Source organism: Cucurbita pepo, chromosome LG08 (genome assembly GCF_002806865.2).
Source record: "Cucurbita pepo subsp. pepo cultivar mu-cu-16 chromosome LG08, ASM280686v2, whole genome shotgun sequence".
Classification (NCBI taxonomy): Eukaryota; Viridiplantae; Streptophyta; class Magnoliopsida; order Cucurbitales; family Cucurbitaceae; genus Cucurbita; species Cucurbita pepo.
The window spans coordinates 8668826-8684392 of record NC_036645.1 but is presented as its reverse complement, the minus strand read 5'-3'; the positions used below and the strand labels follow the sequence as shown (position 1 = coordinate 8684392).

The 15567-nt window shown below is 37.2% G+C and overlaps 4 protein-coding genes across 4 annotated transcripts; 3 read left to right on the top strand and 1 right to left on the bottom strand.

Annotated features, from left to right (window-relative positions):
* The first annotated feature begins 283 nt into the window (after positions 1-283).
* On the top strand, positions 284-2191 carry LOC111800530 (aspartic proteinase PCS1-like). Its single transcript, XM_023684265.1, has one exon. The coding sequence runs from the start codon at positions 502-504 to the stop codon at positions 1849-1851; it is 1350 nt and encodes a 449-aa protein (XP_023540033.1). The 5' UTR covers positions 284-501; the 3' UTR covers positions 1852-2191.
* A 928-nt stretch (positions 2192-3119) lies between these two features.
* Positions 3120-6411, top strand: LOC111800528 (probable protein S-acyltransferase 16). The gene is made up of 7 exons (XM_023684262.1): positions 3120-3540; positions 4076-4168; positions 4252-4353; positions 4531-4608; positions 4721-4819; positions 4913-5008; positions 5485-6411. The coding sequence occupies exons 1-7, from the start codon at positions 3268-3270 to the stop codon at positions 5590-5592; spliced, it is 849 nt and encodes a 282-aa protein (XP_023540030.1). The 5' UTR covers positions 3120-3267; the 3' UTR covers positions 5593-6411.
* A 962-nt stretch (positions 6412-7373) lies between these two features.
* On the top strand, positions 7374-10227 carry LOC111800529 (protein FAR-RED ELONGATED HYPOCOTYL 1-like). The gene is made up of 3 exons (XM_023684264.1): positions 7374-7814; positions 8157-8734; positions 8845-10227. The coding sequence occupies exons 1-3, from the start codon at positions 7777-7779 to the stop codon at positions 8916-8918; spliced, it is 690 nt and encodes a 229-aa protein (XP_023540032.1). The 5' UTR covers positions 7374-7776; the 3' UTR covers positions 8919-10227.
* On the bottom strand, positions 9149-11141 carry LOC111800180 (laccase-17-like). Its single transcript, XM_023683771.1, has 4 exons — positions 11022-11141; positions 10385-10913; positions 9365-10315; positions 9149-9290 (listed from the first exon to the last, which is right to left on the bottom strand). Exons 1-4 carry the CDS (start codon positions 11139-11141, stop codon positions 9160-9162), a joined length of 1731 nt encoding a protein of 576 aa, XP_023539539.1. The 3' UTR covers positions 9149-9159.
* Positions 11142-15567: the final 4426 nt, after the last annotated feature.

The window sequence follows — 15567 nt, the reverse complement described above, 5'->3', positions numbered from 1 at the left end:
GCGACCAATTTACTGACTGTTTCTTCTCCACGTGTTATTTTCATTAAAATATATATTTATAAAATAAAAAATTAATATTGCCAAAAATAATAGAGTTAAATATGTTGCATTCTTGCACTATAATTATTATTTTATTATTCAATGAATTGAAACACCTAGGTGTCCTTTTCCAATAATTTCCCCAAATAGGGTAGCCAAATTTTACATTCAATTTTAATTTAAAAACAATTTATAGCCTTCTTAATTACAATTTTATTATTTTTTAATTTTATTTAACTTTTGATTTTGAATTTAATAGATCTATTTAATTATTATTTTTTGGAATTTATTCATTTTCTTTTAATAATTGGTCTTTTTTTATTGTCGGATCTTCGCAGGGGAGAAGTTTCTAATAAACCAAAACAGAGCCCACGAATTTCCACGGATTCTTTTCACTCTGCTTCTTCCGACAGCCCCAAAAAACTTGCAATTCCAATTTTCTTGGAAACAAAGAAGAACAAAATGAGGGATTATTGTATAAGTTTAAATCCCTTGAACAACCCATTTCTCAAATATTGTTTCTCTTTCTTCTTAATTTCTCTGGTTTTTGTCTTTCAAAATCCATTACTCTGTTTCTCATTGAACCCAGCCCTTATTTTGCCCCTCAAAACCCAGGTGATTCCGCCTGAATCCGTCCCGCGATCTCCCGACAAGCTCCCTTTCCGGCATAACGTCAGCCTTACTGTCTCTCTGACTGTCGGAACGCCGCCGCAGAATGTCACGATGGTCATCGACACTGGCAGCGAACTCTCATGGCTCCACTGTAACAGATCACAAAACTCCTCTTCTTCATCTTCAACATTCAACACAGTCCAGTCCTCTTCCTACACTCCTATCCCTTGTTCCTCCTCCACGTGTACCGACCAAACAAGGGATTTTCCGATTCCGGCATCGTGTGATTCAAATCAGCTCTGTCACGCTACTCTGTCTTACGCCGACGCCTCTTCTTCAGAAGGAAATCTCGCCGCCGATACGTTTAACATCGGCAATTCCGGTATTCCGAATGTGGTTTTCGGCTGTATGGATTCAATTTTCAGTTCCAACAATGAAGAAGACTCCAAAAACACCGGATTAATGGGTATGAATCGTGGATCTTTGTCTTTTGTTTCTCAAATGGGTTTCCCCAAATTTTCCTATTGCATATCGGAATATGATTTTCCCGGTTTGTTATTACTCGGAGATGCCAATTTTTCATGGTTGGCTCCGTTGAATTACACTCCAATGATCCAAATATCCACGCCATTGCCGTATTTCGATCGAGTCGCTTACACGGTTCAATTGCAAGGAATCAAAGTTTCCAACAAGTTACTTCCAATACCGGAATCGGTCTTCGAACCGGACCATACCGGCGCCGGTCAGACCATGGTCGATTCAGGCACACAGTTCACTTTCCTTCTCGGGCAAGCTTACACCGTTCTCCGAGACGAGTTCCTGAACCAAACCGCCGGTTCGCTTCGTGTTTTCGAGGATCCGAATTTCGTTTTCCAAGGAGCTATGGATCTTTGCTACCGAGTTCCAACGAATCAAACCCATCTCCCGCCGCTGCCAGCGGTGACGCTGGTGTTTCGCGGCGCTGAGATGACAGTTACCGGCGACCGTATTCTGTACAGAGTGGCCGGAGAAATAAGAGGGAACGATACGATTTATTGCTTTACATTCGGGAACTCGGATCTTCTGGGCGTTGAAGCGTACGTGATTGGGCATCTCCATCAACAAAACGTGTGGATGGAATTCGATCTGAAAAAATCGCGGATCGGGTTGGCGGAGATCCGGTGCGATTTAGCGGGTCAGAAATTGGGCATGGGCCCGTAATCTACATGACCCGGGCTCATTTGATGGAAGCGTTTTAACTATATCGCGGTGGGCTCAGCACTTGATATTCATTAAAATCTAACGGGCTTTCGTGTGTAGTCGTAGGTCCATACTGTTATGGTGGTCCTTCAGCCTTTAATACCGTCCGTGTGTGGGTCCCCCTTACCATCTGTTTTATTTATAAAAAAAAAAAAAAACAAAAATGAGTTTGATCTGACGGGTGTAGTGAGTTTGAGTGAGCTGCGATGTCGCCACGTGTAAGAATACATTTTCTTTTCTTTTTTTCTTTTTCCGCCCCCACACATTTTAAATATTCATGAAATATTAATTATTTATATAATATGTTTTTTTAGACAATATTGTAAGCGTGACACAAGCTACCTTTATTAAGATTTCGTCTGAGATCCACATCGGTTGGAGAAAGGAACAGAACATCTTTTATAAGGTTCGGAAACCTCTTTTTAGTAGACGCGTTTTAAAAATCTTGAAAGGAAGCCGAAAAGGAAAGCTCAAAGAAGACGATATTTGTTAGCGGTAGGCTTGGTTCGTTACATTTTGCATATCTTTTATCAATTTACTGCAGATACAATTGCAAATTGTAACATGATCGTACCAAACAAAGACCGTTGTGATTGTTAACGAGCAGTTTACCAGCCCTAGAATCATTGCTAGGGAAGGCAACCACCGGTTAATTGCAATCATTAACAGTGTCCAACATAATATGTCCCTACACTGGATAGGTATTGTCATGGATGGACACTAAGAGTGGCAAGTGAGGAGCGAGTGGTCAGATGCAATTATCGATCCAGATAAGGTAGAGCTATGTGTACAAATTTATAGTAAATGGATAGAAAGGGACGTTATTTTAGTATGCTCGTTGTTAAGGATTGTTGAAGTTCCAAATTGGATAAGTAAGAGACACTATGTTCAATGCTTCATTCAACGATGAGCGCTTTTTCAGCATCGCCAACAACACCCTCGTCGTTCAAATCACACTAGGACAAATAATGAGCGTTTTAGGCTAAAAGAATATTTAAATTTATTTTATATTTGAGACGAATTTATATATTTATTATGTTTTTTTTTTGTTTTTTTTATTTAAGAAAATGAGTTTATTTTAAAAAGAAATTTAGATATTAAACAAATGGAAATATTATAGTATCACACGCAATTAGCTTCCAAACAAGGTAATTTACTGTTTAGTACCCACCCAAAAGGGCAAGCTTTCGTTCAAGGACCAATAAACCAAAGCCCAAATCCGTAAAACGCAATCCACCGGTGCCGCTCCCCTTTCTACATTTAAGCGCTGTTCTTTGTTTCTGAACATACCATTTCGCACCAGAATAATTCCTTTACCCCGCCGGAGCCGCCGGACCCTCATCGCCGGTGGGCTTCCCTCGCCCGCTTCCCAATAAGATGAAGCGGGCCTTTTCCTTCTCTCCTCCTGTCGCCGTCGTCGTCTTGGCAATCTCCTTTATCTACTTCTCGACGATCTTCATCTTCATTGACCGGTGGTTCGGACTCATGTCCTCGCCTGGAATTATGAACGCCGTCGTTTTCACCGCTGTGGCTCTCATGTGCATCGCCAATTACGTCCTCGCTATCTTTACGGATCCCGGTCGGGTCCCCTCGACCTATATGCCTGATATAGAGGATTCTGAAAACCCTATTCATGAGATCAAGCGTAAGGTACCCAATCCTAGGTTTTTCCTTTTAATTTCCTTTGCTTTCATCGTTTCCTCTGTTTATTTGGTAGCTACGTTCTTTCGCGGAGTTAAAGCTGTTTGGTTTGTGGTAATAAGAATCCTTAGTACAACGTTGATGTAGATCTTGTTCCCTTGATCTCATTCTGAATGTGTTTTGGAATTGAAGTTGAAAAAAATTTAGTCAGTGCCATGGTTTATTGTTAGCCATGGCGAATTAATAATTCGGTCCCTTATTTCTTGGTTGAGTTTCGCTATCTTTCTATTTGTGTTAGATCAATTAGTCGCCATCTTGTTAGGCAATGAGCAACCTAGCGAATTAAAAGCATGCTTCTATGAGTCCTCTTGATCTGAAAATTATGTAAAGGTGGATGAATTTGTGGAGCTTGATTGGCGTTTAGGAGACTCATTTTCATATAAACAGAACTAATTCATGAAGGAAATTTGATCAATCTTCGATCATGTTTTCGTTTTCGTTGTTATGAGCTTTGAAGGATTGGATCTTGTTGATTATATTACAGGGAGGTGATCTGAGATACTGCCAAAAGTGTTCTCAATATAAGCCTCCACGTGCACATCATTGCCGAGTTTGCAAAAGATGCATTTTGCGAATGGTATGTATCGTCTTTATAACAGTTTTCTACCCCTTAAAATTTTGTGTAGGTGTTGTACTAAATGTTGTTAATAAAATGTAAAGGACCACCATTGCATTTGGATAAATAATTGCGTCGGCCATGAAAACTATAAGGTGTTCTTCGTGTTTGTCGTGTATGCTGTGGTCTCGTGTATCTACTCCCTGGTAAGTCATTCGATGCAATGTGATTTAGACTCTCCATTAGCTCATTTACTCATTCGATCTGTCGATTCTTTCTTTGTTTCCGAGCCAGTTTTTTCCTTGTGTTTTACTTATTGAAGTAGTTGCTCGCTCGCTCCTTATATTGTTAAAACTATGTTTCATTGTTTGTTGGATCTTCAGGTATTACTAGTTGGCAGTCTCACAATTGATCCTTCTAAGGATGAGCAGCAAATTGGAGGCCCATTTAGGACCGTATATGTAAATTCATACTCCGTCCTTCCTTTCCCCCTTTTGAAACTCGTCATGCTTATTTTTCCATCAGTCGGAGTTTGGTTTACATTAGTTGGTACCCTCATTGTCATTGATACAGGTTGTTGCTGGACTGTTGCTAATTCCGTTAAGTATGGCTTTAAGTGTTCTTTTAGGCTGGCACGTTTACCTAATTTTGCACAACAAGACTACAATAGAGGTTAGTTTCTAAAGGGTTTTGTTTATTGTCTGTTTGTTTGCCAGTGAATTTCCAATTCAGGCAGATTTAATATGCATTTTGTTTGCCTTCTAGTATCATGAAGGAGTAAGAGCTATGTGGCTTGCGGAGAAAGGTGGCAATGTGTACTCACATCCATATGATCTTGGTGCCTTTGAGAATCTTACCACGGTACTTACTACAGCTTGTTTTTGCTTCCCTTCTTTTGCCTGGTTTTTAGGTGAGAGAAATTGTTGATAATTTGAAATGATGTGGGGGTCATTTAACTTAAATGTTCGTTTTGACACCTTAAAAAAGAAATGCTTGAGGCTTATTTGTGTCTATGGTTGATCATGAAGGATAGGAAGTATCGTGAAGCGTGGAAAATGTAATGTATTTACTTAATTGTCAGGCTTTCATCTTTTTTGCCTTCAAACGTGACATTTATTAGATTGTTCAACCTAGAATGCATTCATCCATTGCCAGGTAGCTTTAATGGACACATGAAATATAATAGATGGGGCTGCATAAATGTAGTCCTTTTTTATCGTCTTCTAACGTTTGTAACTATGGTTTTCTTAACTCGATATTTTAAAATATAGCTGGGTGTTGGACTACCCAAAGTCTTGCCTTTATGCTGTCTGAGCTGTTCTATCTCGTTTCAACAGATTCTTGGCCCAAATATTTTAAACTGGATATGCCCTATGTCGAGACATAAAGGCTCTGGTCTTCGCTTCCAAACGGCCTATGACAAATCAATTAGCGCATCGAAGTGAAAAGGAAAGTTTCATTTCTACCCTTAGACATTTGTTTTAGAAGAACAAGCTATGCAGCTCTCAACCACCATCAGGGATTCATATTTACTGAGGTCTTCAGCAAGTGATGGTTCTTTGAAGAACCCAAATCTCAGACAGCATTGTGACGGTTGAAATAGATACATTGCCATGACTGCCGTGACTCATTGGCTAGTTACTGAGATTATCTATTCCAACCTCTTTCTTGTCAACATCAAGAACTCAGCAAATCTGTTTCAGGTATCATTTATCCTTTCTTGTTTGTTTTTAGGGGGAAAAAAAAAATACCATTTGAAGTTAGGGTCTGCAGAATGTCAGAGGACGACGCAGTTCATAGGTTGATGTAGAAAAGAGAGAGATCCCAGATGTGGGCGGGTGTTTGTGTCCATGAGTTTATTCAACACGCTAACAAATTGTTTTGTGTAGTTGTAGCTCCGTAACTTATAACAAAAAAGGAGGTAAAGTGCAATTAAGATGAAGGAAATCTATTGTTTTTTCTTTGAAATCTTTCATTTGTGGTATTACTGCTTAGTTTTTACTTGTTTCTCCATCCAATTCTTCATTGTGATTGAAGCTAATGCTCTCCACACTCAAAATTCTCAAGCTTTTTTTTGTCAGTTTTTATTTCTGACTAGAAATGGAGGATTGATGAAGAAGCCAAAATCCACCACATCAATGTACATTCATATACTAGATTCTTATAATTACCTTCTCCTTTATTAATCTTGAGGTGAGAATTTCTTTTCCTTTTAATCTGACGTTTATAGAATGAGATGCATTTATATGAAGTTGATTAACCAATACCTCCTTTAGCTCCTGCCATAAAAGAAGAGCTCTATTATTTGATTTCTTTCTTGTTCTTTATGTTGTTATGGAGAATCAGAATCAAGCTCTTCTTCCTCTTCTTCTCTACCTCGTGGTTTTACATTAATAAAACTCTATAATTTGATGTATGTCACGGGGTAAATATATCTGACTGTTGGAATATGAAGCCCGTGTGATTTGAAACAGAAGCTCATGTCGTATCCTATGTCGTCTCTGTCAAATGTCGACATTGTTCAAAATAGATCATGTGTCTTTCTTTTGTCGACATCATTGATTGTTCTATAGCCATTAGAGACTAAAGTACCCCGATACTAGTAGAACTCCGTCCAAATTGATAGCCTCTACGATAAGTAAGCTCTTGAGTCTCATACCCCTTATATCCTTCTCCAAATCTAAGGAGTTTGACACTCTTGTTGAGAGATTTGTCATCCAATCAATGGCGACTTGAAAATTTAGCTTTATCATACTAAGAAAACAAAATAGAACTAGGTATCCTTTTCTCGTTTTCAAAACAGGTTTCATCAAGGATCATGATTTTCATCAACTTGCTGTTAAGAGCACTAGCATCCATCATTCAGAAACAACTCGATGCTGCTATGTTGGAGACAGAAAAATTGCTCGAGTAAAATGGGACGAATGTTGAGATAGTGCCCATCATTCAGAAACAACTCGATACCGTTGTGTTGGAGTCATAAAAACTGCTCGAATAAAACAATCTCAACGGTTGTAGAAAATGTCACTCTACATTTTCTCCGTTTTCATATTCATTTTAAAGATAGGTTTGACTTGAATGATCTAATTTTTTAAGATCAACCAGAAGTAAATTTCAAAACCCTAACTATACGCTTAAATTGAGTTATTATATTTATATAAATAATTACTTTCCCTACATTATCCGGAACCTAAGATTCTGAAAAGACAAGGAAATGCAAAAATGCAAAAGACAATTTCCCAATGCAGCTACCAACCGCTATCCCTTTAAAACAGCTCAGTGATGAGAGGAATGGGGTTGGTTGGGGGAATGGAGGAAGCAACTCCCTCGGGCCACCCACGTGAACTCGATATGGACGTGTCTATATCTCTCAGTGCCGCGCACCAATTACCCCCAACTCTCTCCCCCTTTTCTGGGTCTGATTTGATTTGAAATGATCGCAAAGCACTCTCCTGCCAACTGACCCATAATAATATCAACCAATCACACAAATCTTCGACCCTCTAAACACCCACAACTCGCCTCATCTTCTTCCACTGAAATCGGATTTCATTTCTGGGCTTCTGGGTTTCTGGGTTTCTGGGTTTGCGTCTCTGAATCTGATCGATTTTCTTGTCTTCCGGATTGAGATGGAGGAGAAGGAACATAACCCAACTGAGATCAACAGGTTTGCCATCTGGGTTTTTAAAGATTCTTGCTCTAACCGACTCTTTTATCAGTTTTCGAATCTGTTTCTTGTACTGTTTAATGTCTCTTTAATGTCGGTCTAGTTCTAAAACGGTGGATGTGGATCGAGATGGGGTTTTTGATTCATTTCTGTTGCTTAATCTTTTTAGTGTCTGATCATTGGATTTCACTTATTCCCCGTTCTAGAACTTCCCTCAACCCTATATTCATCAAGTAATTTTGTGAGAGATTGAAGCATTTTCTCTTGTAGTTCCTGTCTTGCATCTTTTGTCCTGTTTCTTGTCTGATGAATTATGTTGTTTTTTTGTTAAAACTTTTGCAGTTTCTATGCGATTTCCAAGAAAAGAAAACTGCCAGCTGAACACTTGGGCTTGCCTTCACCAAAACATAAACACAGCAATGAAGCCTCCCCTTCCAAATCTGTCTTTCTTCATGCTGGCCTACCCGAAACAGAGCTTATGACTGTGCAATTCTCAAAGGGTAATCCAAATGTAATGTGTATCGACAAGGGGTCGACGCCTGAATCGGTAAAAGATAGCAATAGCTTCAGCGACGAGTCCGATTCTGTGACGTCGGTGTTCTGTGGAGTAAAATTGGAACTGAACCAGGCTTTATCTTGCACACATGATAGTTCTGAAAGCAACCATTTCTCTGTTGGAAGTTCCACAGCAATGGAATCGAGCTCGACCGAACAGGAAGTAGCGTTTGCGAGAGGGGAGAACGAAATGGAAGCAATTCACAAAATTCAGAAGCATATGCTAGAATTGGATAGCCATGAAGAACATGTAAATGATGATCTTGAGCAATGTACAGAGAAGGAACTTGAGGATCTTTTCCATTCGAACCAGTTGAACACGAATACGTATGTTCTTTCGTCGGGAAGATGGACAGTAAACCACGGTAATAAACACATGATCCATAAGAATTTTGATCGGTTGAATTGAATTGGTTTTTACCATGTGCATTCATATTTATCCATTTACTAAATCACACTCATTCTCTTGATGCAGAGGCTCAATCAAGAGCTAGAACCGCAACGATCGATCAAGAATTCGAGCAGTTCTTCTCCATGTTAATGCTGTAACTCCGAATTGTCCCTCTTTTAGCTAGCTAAAGAGTTGCAGTGGCTGAATCAAACTTTACAGAAACAACAAAAAAGGCAGGTTTTATTTGTTCTTTAGAAAACAGAGAAGGAAACAGAGTAAAGGAAGCCCACTCTGTTTCCTTAAAACAGAGCACACACGACAAAGAGGAATAAAGAAAGGAATCTGGGGATGTTTTAAGTTTACAAAGATTGAAGAAAGAACAAAAGGAAAACCCAGAAATCAACACTTTGGAAGATCGGCTGGCGGCGGCCGTAGTTTCTGGTCGGATTTTGGGCCGTCGAGGACAATCCATGCCATTCTCAGCCCCCAGCTCGTGTGGACGTCAAAATGGCAGTGCATGAACCAAACCCCTGTTAACCAAAATTTGAATGTCATATAAAAATGGAACACATTTTGAATGGTGAAAGAGAAATTGTTATCTCACCTGGGTTATCGGCGAAGAAACGGAAGGCCAACCAGCCGCCGGCGGGAACGCCGGCAGTGTTCCTCTCAACCGGGTCAACCAGATTGAAATTAGCTGGATCCTTATTCATGTCGAAATTCCCAAAACCTTCTCCGACAATAAAGAAATTATATCCATGAAGATGGAGTGGATGACTCTCCGCCCCCAAAATACTCGTCCCCTGCAAAACGACTTCCACGCTCGCATTAAACGGCAGCACTACCACACTCGTACTGTTACTCACAAATGTATTATTGAGCGGCACTCCGGTGTAGTTGAAGGGAAAAACCGGCTTGGCCGGAAAATTAGTTCGGTAAACCCCATTAGTCCGGCGGGAGAAATACGCCTGCAGAATCGCCGTCTTCGGCAGAGCAAAAGAGACATTATTAACAGAGGCAGCGAATTTCGTACCGTTGGGACCTTGACACGTGACGTTTTTCGGACATGGCGCAGTTCCAAGTCCGACAGTGAAGAAAAATTTCCTGTCGACGGTTTGTGGGACATTTGCAGGGAATTTAGCATTGGCAAGAGACCGGAATTTTCTCGAGAAATTGGCGACGAAATTCGTGTCGTTAATTGCCGGGAGATTGGGAAGTTGAGTGGCCGGAGTTCGGGTGGTGGGTGAGTCGCCGTACTGGAGGATTCCGACGGTGGTGGAATTGTCGAAAGTACCCTGGCCAGTGAAGTACGGTCGAGCCGCCATGAGGAAACTTCCGTTGGTGAAATTGGGATTTGTTTTAAGAAGAACATTGGAGGTTTGGCCGGGAGTGAGCAATATCACGTCGGTTTGAAAGGGCTTGACGTAAACGGCGTCGGCGTCGACGACGGTCAGAGAATGGCCGGCAATAGTGAAGAAAAGCTCGTCGTTGAGTGCAGCGTTGATCAATCGGAGTAGGTACGTTTTACCAGGCTTCACTTTTAGCTTAAATGTATCTGAAAATCAAAATTTAATCATTTTTAGTGTTAATTAAACAAAATTAATAGAGGGATTAAAGTGATTACCATTAGAAGAGGAGCAATTATAAAGAGGACCAGGGAGTCCATTAATGGTGTACGCATCGGAAACATTCGGCGCTGCTCCGGTCTGCAGCGCCTGCTGAATCACACTCTCCGGCCTCACATTGAACCACTCACCCAAAATGATTGGGACTTCTCTGTGGGGCTTCTCGAACGGATATGACTCATTCCGGCGAGGGAGGATGATAATGGCGCCGTGAATTGTGGCTCTCAGCCACGAGATATGGCCGTGCCAAAGCAGAGTCCCTCTTTGGCCGTCGAGTGAAAAATTATAGGTGTAAGCTTGGCCGGTCTGGATCGGACATTGGGTCACATAAGCCGGTCCGTCGGCCCAACCGGTTCGGATCTGCCGGACGCCGTGCCAGTGGATGGTGACGTTCTCAGCCACGTGGTTGACGACCTTGATCAAGACTCTGTCGCCTTCTCTGGCCACCACTGGCGGCCCGGGGAGCTGCCGGTTGACGGTTAGAAGGTTCACCGTATGGCACAGCCTCGTTACGTTCTGGTACCCTATCTGTAAAACCCGCCGCCAGTCATTATTCCACGCTGTTCCGGTCACCTTTTTTTAATTTTNAAAAAAAAAAAAAAAAAAAAAAAAAAAAAAAAAAAAAAACGGCCATACATTGAAAGTGTAGTGTCTGGTTACCCCGAACGCAAGCTCCGGCAAGAAACACGACAGAAGTGAGAGAAAAACAGTCAGAGCCGCCATTGATGAAGGCTCTGAAGGGCGGAAGGCGGCCATGGAAATTCAGTAGCTGTGGAAGAAGATGAATAAATGGGGGTTAATAAATNTTTTTTTTAATTTTATAATTTGACACAGTTTAATTTGAACAACCATGATTATGCTTTATATTTCTTTAAAATTAAGGAATTTCTTTTTGAATTGTTTCATTTCATCACACTGTTCTTCTTTTTGTCCCTTGTTCTTTTGTAGTTATACATTCAAGTTTAAGTCAAGTTAATTATAGAATATATGTCATTTATATTTATACGTAATTATTTCTATATGTTCGTGTTAAAAAGAATATTACATGAAATTGATGCAAATCGATTTATATTATATTTATGTTTATTTTAATGTCTTTTTAACTTCTAATTTTGGCGTTTGGTGTGTATTTTTTAAATTTTTTTAAATCATTAGACATAAAATTTAATTTTAAAGCGTAACATATTAGCTAATATTTTTTAATATTTTATTTATATTTAGATCGGACATGAAATTTAAGATTTATACTGTAATAATGATTTAATTTTTAAAAATATATTTTTTTTTTACCATTTCCTTAAAGTGGATTTTTTAATTCTTAATCAGATTTTAAAAACAAAATTTAACTTGAAAAATAGTGTTTATAATTACTAAATGCGACATTTCTATTAGACAAAAATATATATTATTAAATAATGAGAACAAAGATGTTTCATCTAATTGGTCTTCTATTTTGCTCGAGGAATTTCACCGTGCATTTTCTTACGTTAAAATGTCAATTTTGTTCTGTTTTTTTTGTTTGTTTCTTCTTTTTCTTTTGTTTTATCCACTTTGGGTTGAATTTACGTTATTTCAGTTGGACTTCTTTCCATTTTATTAAATATATATATATATATATTTTTAACAAGACGGGTTAAGTGGTTTTGGATTGAAAATTTTTAAAAACCAACCTCAAAATGAATTTCTTGCTCGAGTGACTCACGTAAGGATCGCAATTCAACTGGACCAACTTTATATTTTCGGGTTGGATGTCATTTTTTTTAATATCGAACAGGACATAGTTGACATTCAAGAATATCATGTTTACTAATATATAGATAAAATTTGATGCACGTGCTTGTTAGACGAACACGACTCTCCACAATGAATGGTATGATATTGTCTACTTTGCATAAGCTCTCATAGCTTTGTTTTGGGCTTTTCAAGAGGCTCCATACAATGGAATTAGTATTCATTGCTTATAAACTCATGATCATTCTCTATCGATATGAAACTTTCACCATCAATAGTGTAAATAGAACCCATTTTTATCTGATTACCTAAAAGTAAAATTAAACAAGTAAAAAAAAATATAGGGGAATAACAAAAACATGAAAAAACTTATAAATTGATGAAAGCGACTAATTTTCACTTAATTTCTTGTATTTAAAAATGTCTTTCACATTAAAAAAAAAAAAGAAAAAAAAAACTAAAATTGATTCACGAAAAAAACAGAGCATCAAAATCAGGGGGTTGAAAATACCCATTGTTCGTTGGATCCCGCCTTCTTTTTCGGCGGCGGCGGCGGACAGTTGACCGCCGCCGCAATCCGCCACTCCTACCGGGTCGGCGTCGAACACTCTTCCTCGTAATGAAAAGTCGTCTGTCTTTAGAAACAGAGCTTATTTGGTTGTGTTTGTAAGAATATGGTGAGGTTTTGGAACCCTAAGAGGAGCACCGCCGTGGACGGTGGTGAGAGGAGGCGAGGGAGGGGGGATTGGAGGTGGCAGTTTTGAAATTTTGGTCTGTAAGAGAGGAATACATGGACGGCGGGGAGATCTGGAAGACGGCTTAAGGAAGAAGTGAAAGTCGTCTACAAAAACATTGGGCTGAGATGGGCTGTCCCAATAAAGCCCATATTAAGATAAGCCCATAACTCTAGATGTGATAGTTGGGCTTTAGGCCCAATTCAAGGTCCATCAACAAATGAATAAAGCCCATGAGCAATTAGAATTAGGCTCTGTGCCAGCTCGATCCCAACCAGCCTAATCCATTACTTAAAAAGCTTATACAAGGTTGACTTTGGGTTGACTCATTTGATCAAAATTTACTCGAACCGATAATTAATAATTAATTATTTAAATATTTTAAAACTTGTCAAACCAAATTTATTATATTTACATGTTTTTGTTAATTTTACTTAAATAAAATATATTGAATTTTTGTTTCTTTTTTAATTATCAAATCAAATAAAAAAAAAATGAATTAAGAAGTGGTATTAGTAGTTTTTTTTTTAATTTCCTTTACCATTTTTTTTTTCAGAGAATTTATAAAATAATAAATAAAATATAATTTTCTCTCTCCTCCTTTGAAAACTTCCAGAGTCAACGAAAGCAGCCCACATACTTTAATTTTATTTTAAAATTAAGAGAATTTCATTGGATTCCAAATTTGTTGGGTTGTATTTTTTTATTAAAAAAATTAAATAAATCTTCGAAACGGTGCGTTTTGGTTTTATTTTGTGGAGTTTGGTTTGGAATTTTTGTGGTACACAACATCCAAAGCATCTCAGCCATATGCCTTTCTTTGTGGCTTTCAACTTCAACCCATCTTTTTCCTCTACTTAACTCAACTAGTTTCTCCCAATTTCATAGCCTAACGTTTTATTAATTTCTCCAAAAGAAAAAAAAAAACATTTAACACTAAATGTTCGTATAGTTCGATGGTTGTCACGTGAAATTTAGTGTCCATTCATAGACATCCACAAAATTTTTAAAATCTAGCAAAAATATAAGGCGTAGAAGCTTAAGAATCTAAGAGAAAAGTGTTCATATCTATCTCTCAATAACTGAGTGTTCATAAGATTTATTGTTCTTATCGATTTTGTTATCCCTTATGGATAAGGGGTATCGAAGTAAAATACTTTCTTGTCTGTAGTTTTGTTTTCGAGTTATATTAATAAAAAAAATACTCATTAGAATTTGTCTTAAAAAAAAAAAAAAAATTTAAAAATACTCTCAGAGTTAGCTATAGATAAAAACCGTTAATACTTTATTTCAAAAATATTTTAACTTTCAAAACTGTTTAATAAATATCATTGAGCTCTCCAAAGTTTAATAACCCTAAACCCTAAACCCTAAACCAATACCCTTAAGCTTTTAGAAAAATAGTTTAAAAAGTTTTTACCATTAGTACCCATTTTTACCATATATATAAAGGGTAGACGGACGGGTTCCATCTATATATTGACAGTAAGAACTTTTAGAATTTATCTTGATACAGGTTAAGGGTGTCGATGGTACTTTTGAAAGCTCACGAGTGTTTTTTTAAATATAGTACTAACAGTAACGATACTTTCGAAGTTCTTAAAAAAATTGAAGAGTATTAATGAAATTTTTTAAACAAAATATTAACGGTTTCTATCCAAAACTAACTCTAAGGGTATTTTTGGAACACGAATTACATTACACCGTCAAATGATGTATGAACGACTCTTCATTAATGATCCGTGAAACTATATTTAAATCGATCGGTCATCCTTAATTACATGCGAGATAATAAAAAACTATATATATAGTAAATTAATTCAAGTTGGGGGAGATTTAATGTAGTGGGTGCATAAGTAGAATTCATATAAGTTGAGGGGCTAAATATAAATTTTAATATTTGCATAATATGGTGTGAAAGGATAATATTCCATAATTTGGAGGGTTCCTAAGAAAGTGACACATTTAAATAGAAGGAAATTAAATGTATATATAGACAAAACAAAATGGGGTTTCCTCTCCAACCTTAATGGGCTCCTTGTTGGAAATAATCAATTTATAATTATAAACTTTGGACTTCTATTAATTAAAATTAATTTAAATATCAATTTTAAATATATCAAGGACGAATCCGTAAAATTGACGTACAAAACAGAAAACGAAACAACCCTTATAAGAATATAAAAACTTTATCATAATTAGTATTAATAATAGTTTTTCGAATAATAAAAATACATAAAATATTTAATCAAAATATGTAAATTAATTACATATAAATGATATGAATTTATCGTAATTAAAAACAATTAAATAATAATAATTTTAGGTTAATTATTGCTTTCTTAAGAGGGGTTAATTATTGATTAAGTTAGTGGGTTTGTCTTGTTAGTTAATTAAACAACATAAAATAGTATGGGGAAAAAAGAAAAAAAAAAGCTGAAAATGACATGTTTTATTTTATTTTGTTATAAAATAATAATTATTTTTTTTTTTTTAAATAAACATGGTTCCAAAAAAACATATAATTTTATATATTTACATACGTCAAGGGTAAGAACCCTATTTTCCATCATCAAATATATCACATAATACTATATTATAAAATGTGAAATGAAATAAATGTAACAATATGTGGTTTTGGTGGGATGGGATAAGTACAACTATGTCACAAATTGATTTTATTTTCATAACTAATTATTTAATTTCAACTAATTTAT

Excerpts from the sequence above, each read along its gene's own strand:
- LOC111800528 (XM_023684262.1), top strand. The coding sequence starts at position 3,268 with ATGAAGCGGGCCTTTTCCTTCTCTCCTCCTGTCGCCGTCGTCGTCTTG. Across the intron at positions 3,541-4,075 it reads TTCATGAGATCAAGCGTAAG|GGAGGTGATCTGAGATACTG; the intron begins GTACCCAATCCT and ends ATTATATTACAG. Across the intron at positions 4,820-4,912 it reads ACAACAAGACTACAATAGAG|TATCATGAAGGAGTAAGAGC; the intron begins GTTAGTTTCTAA and ends TTTGCCTTCTAG.
- LOC111800529 (XM_023684264.1), top strand. The coding sequence starts at position 7,777 with ATGGAGGAGAAGGAACATAACCCAACTGAGATCAACAG. Across the intron at positions 7,815-8,156 it reads AACCCAACTGAGATCAACAG|TTTCTATGCGATTTCCAAGA; the intron begins GTTTGCCATCTG and ends AAACTTTTGCAG. Across the intron at positions 8,735-8,844 it reads AAGATGGACAGTAAACCACG|AGGCTCAATCAAGAGCTAGA; the intron begins GTAATAAACACA and ends CTCTTGATGCAG.
- LOC111800530 (XM_023684265.1), top strand. The coding sequence starts at position 502 with ATGAGGGATTATTGTATAAGTTTAAATCCCTTGAACAACCCATTTCTC.
- LOC111800180 (XM_023683771.1), bottom strand. The coding sequence starts at position 11,141 with ATGGCCGCCTTCCGCCCTTCAGAGCCTTCATCAATGGCGGCTCTGACT. Across the intron at positions 10,914-11,021 it reads CCAGACACTACACTTTCAAT|ATAGGGTACCAGAACGTAAC; the intron begins GTATGGCCGTTT and ends CGGGTTTTACAG. Across the intron at positions 10,316-10,384 it reads TAATTGCTCCTCTTCTAATG|ATACATTTAAGCTAAAAGTG; the intron begins GTAATCACTTTA and ends TTTGATTTTCAG.